This window comes from Protobothrops mucrosquamatus, unplaced genomic scaffold, assembly GCF_001527695.2.
Source record: "Protobothrops mucrosquamatus isolate PMUCROS unplaced genomic scaffold, P.Mucros_1.0 scaffold6665, whole genome shotgun sequence".
NCBI lineage: Eukaryota > Metazoa > Chordata > Lepidosauria > Squamata > Viperidae > Protobothrops > Protobothrops mucrosquamatus.
This window is the reverse complement of record NW_015392484.1, coordinates 13,706-17,384: the sequence shown is the minus strand read 5'-3', so window position 1 is coordinate 17,384 and position 3,679 is coordinate 13,706. Positions and strand designations below refer to the sequence as shown.

The 3,679-nt window shown below is 37.9% G+C and overlaps 1 protein-coding gene across 1 annotated transcript in view; it reads right to left on the bottom strand.

Moving 5' to 3' along the window:
* Window positions 1–409: 409 nt before the first annotated feature.
* The window catches only part of LOC107300320 (inositol 1,4,5-trisphosphate receptor type 3), a gene marked incomplete at both ends in the record, with an annotated part of 16,346 nt that continues 13,076 nt past the window's right edge, over window positions 410–3,679 (bottom strand). The window contains 3 exons of the mRNA XM_015829653.1: window positions 410–610; window positions 2,448–2,570; window positions 2,820–2,945. Coding sequence (XP_015685139.1) covers window positions 410–610; window positions 2,448–2,570; window positions 2,820–2,945 — 450 coding nt within the window. The remainder of the gene's footprint in view (window positions 611–2,447; window positions 2,571–2,819; window positions 2,946–3,679) is intronic.

Sequence of the window (3,679 nt, the reverse complement as noted above, 5' to 3'; positions counted from 1 at the left end):
GTTCAACCCTTCATTATTAAAGCTTGACAGATATTTGGAGGAAGACTTCACACCTCATTATTTTGAAAAGTTCAGACAGGCTGCCTTGTATATGTTATTTTTCCAAGGCTCATTTTTTGTACTATCTTAATACTTTATATTTCTTGTTTTGAGAACGTTAAGCAAGAGATTTGTGAGGAACAAATATTTCCTGAAGTTCTTAAAGTAGGAATGGGGATAGTTCAAATCAGAACTTCACCTCTGTAATTTCTCAGGACCTGTTATCAGATTACATTTAACATTACTTGGTTTCCTGTGCTAATGTACAATGGCTCTACCCCCTATTTATGTGTAAACACTTCCTAGTCTCTTTCCATGCATTTTATCCTGTTCCTTTTTTCTACCCTTTCCCAGAGACCTTGAATCTCACCTCAGTCATGATCATGTCCTGGCATTTCTTAATGTACTTGCCCTCAGCCTTGATGATAGTGTGAAGGAAATCAAGATACTGAACATGGCGCCCATGTGTAGCCAGACAATGGATGAAATGTTGTAGCACCCCTTCACTGATCTCAGAGCACAGCTGATAATTGTTCAGAAAGATGTGCTGCATTGTCTCTGCCTCCAGAAGCTGTCAAGAAACAATTGTTATCATTCATATGTATCTAAACCCGATGTGTAACCTATAGATCACATACATTTTATAAAACATTTGGAAGAGCTTCCACAGACCCTCCATAATTTGCTAGCAAACTGTAGTTTTTAACATGAGAGAAAGTACAAATCATTAAATACATGGAAGTAATAATATGATGAACATTAAATAAAGTTATTTTTTAATGACATTTAATCCAAATAATTCATATTTTTGTCTTAAATTCATCCATTTTTGACACTTGCCCTCTCAGTACATTATTTAAAATTGATTGGAGCATTTGGCTCAAAAGAGCTTATGCACTAACATTAATCCTAATAATCTTTTTTATTATTTATCTGCCTATCTAGTATCAACTCTCAGGAAAACCCCAATTTCCAATCCCTTCTGATTACCTTGGTCAGATGCAATCTTAAAATGTGGTGAGAATAAAATAGAAGGTGGAAAATAAAGCAGCCACCTTATCTTAGATCAGGAAGGGTCCATATCATTCCACTGAGTGGAATTTTCTTTGTTTGTGTGGGGGAATGACCTCGGAGACAGGGGAAACAGCCACAGCCAGAGGAACGGTCAGGCAAGAAGCAGCTTAGCCACAAAAGGGGAAACATCTCAGAAGAGACCCTCCCTAATTTCTTGGGTTGTAAAAAATGAGGAGGGAGAAAAAGCACTTTCAGGCTTGCAAGATTCTCCTAATGTAAAAGGTAAAGGTTTCCCCTGTCCAGTCATTTCCAACTCTAGGGTGGGGTGCTCATTTCTCGTTCTTTGCCAAGAGAGCCAGCATTGTCCAGCATTGTCATTGCTGAGGCGCAAGGAATACTGTCTCCCAATGCAATCTTACATTAAATATAATAAGTACATCTGGTCACACTTCCTGTTTGGACTACCACATTAGGCTGGCATCTTATTAAATGGATATGCCTATTTAAGGGCTTGTTTTGTATTTTTATATATTTCCCACCTCAAAATAGCAAGATATTATACTATCTGTTTTCAACAGACATGGTCAAAGGGTTCACCCTAGAAGGAATTCAAACATTTAATGGAAAAAAATGCAATTCATATTTCAAAAACAACTGTATTCTTCACAATGGCTTGGTTGAAAAAAAAGTTCATATTAATTTGGCTTTAGAGTTAATATAAAATATTTTGCCACCTAAGCTGGACCTATCGGCCATCTCCATCATCTTCATTCACTACAACCCTTTCAAATGTGTTTGCTACCACTTGAGGTTGTAATAGCAACCTCAGTAATTTTTAGGACATGTTAATGTCCTATTTGCTATTCTGAGAAGAGGAACTTTTCTCAGAAAAAGCTATTATAATAGAGGTCCTTATGGGCAGCATCTGCAGAGAGCAACTAATTTAAATTTTAAACATTGTTTGCCACCAAGACAAAAATTCTTTGACACAATTTTATTCAGAAAGCCTTGCTGAGCAATGGAGAGCATCAGAGTTTGGAAAGCAAAGTCTTAGGAGTGCTGCCAACTGCTTTCCTATAAGCTAGTGGGCCATGGTGACAGCTGCAATAGCTAGAGCAACTCTGAAAAAGACATGGATGTAGGAATTATGATTGGGCCCCTAAGCAGCAGATGGGAAGCAAAATCTGTTGCCCTTTTCAACCGGTTATGTGAATCACATAACAGCCCTATTTGGCCTTATAAATCATTTGAAGCAATGAAGCTATTATATTTATTACAAATACTACACAAGTTAATTTGAGCAGAAATTGGAGAACTGTCAGAATTCAACTTTTTCAACACATTGGGATTTTTTGGACATTTCCACCTTCTTTTACTTGTCCCTTCTTTCTTACCCCAGTAGTAAGGAACAAGTTGAGATGCTTATGCAGAAGGGTCTGATTTTCTTGGTTGCCCGCACAAAATTTCTGTAGGAACTGGTGGGTTAATCTTAAAATCTCCAACATTTTGGCATCACCCTGCAATATGTTTAGAACAAAAGAAAGTCAGTTGCCTAGAAAAAATGCACAAATTCCTTCTTTGGAAGCTTTCAAGAAAATGGAAATAAGAAAAGATTTAGATATATAATTACTGTTTTTAAGGAAGATTGGACTAGACAATTCCCTGATTAATGCCTTTAAAATAAATTTATTATCCAATAAGAACCTAAGAGCCACCACCTTCTGGTATTCCAATCAAGTGCCCGTCTTCCAGCCTCTTCTTCCTACCTTCTCATAAGGGATTTGCAACAGATCCAGCATCACTTTGTGAGCATCCAAATTTTTCAGCAAACGCTGCTGTTTTTTTCGCATCTGCTCACCAACACCACACATTTTATTTAGTCGCTCCAGAATCTGGAGAAAGTAAAGAAAACACCTAATGAAAGAGGGGATAAGAGAAATATACTCCACACTTGAGGAGGTGAGGAGGTAAAGTAGACATCCCTGAAGGAGCGAGGACAGTATTACAGCAGAGATTGGCAGTCACACGTGTGTGTGTATGTGTGTATCCATATATATGGATACAAAGCCTTGTTTCTTAACCACTTTTGGAAACTGCTTCTTAATTGCCTTTCAATTGTTAACAACCTTTGGAGAGATATGTTTTATAGGACCAGTGAGTCCCTTCAATCCTTAGAGAAAGAAGTTTTAAATACAAGTTTAAGGGTGTTATGTATGGGTGTAGGTATAGGTATAGGTATAGGTGTGTGTGTGTGTGTGTGTGTGCGCGCGCGTGTGTACGTATGCACGCACACACACACACACACACATGCATACCTATACCTATACACATACGCACACACACACACCTATAATATATTACCAACACATATATATATATGTATATGTGTTGGTAATTATGCTAAAAACATGATCCCTGGGTGCATCCATGCCAAAACAAATAAATAAATAAAACGAACACCAGGGTAAAATCATTAAACTATATGAGTTTAATGCCGCTATACAAATGCCGAGCTTTCGTCAGCGTTCTGCTGACATCATCAGGGCTTAATCAGCCAGTCTGTGGGAGAGTCTTTATAGGTCAAACACAGTCTGCACACGGCTTTTGGACCTGGTTACCGGTCCTA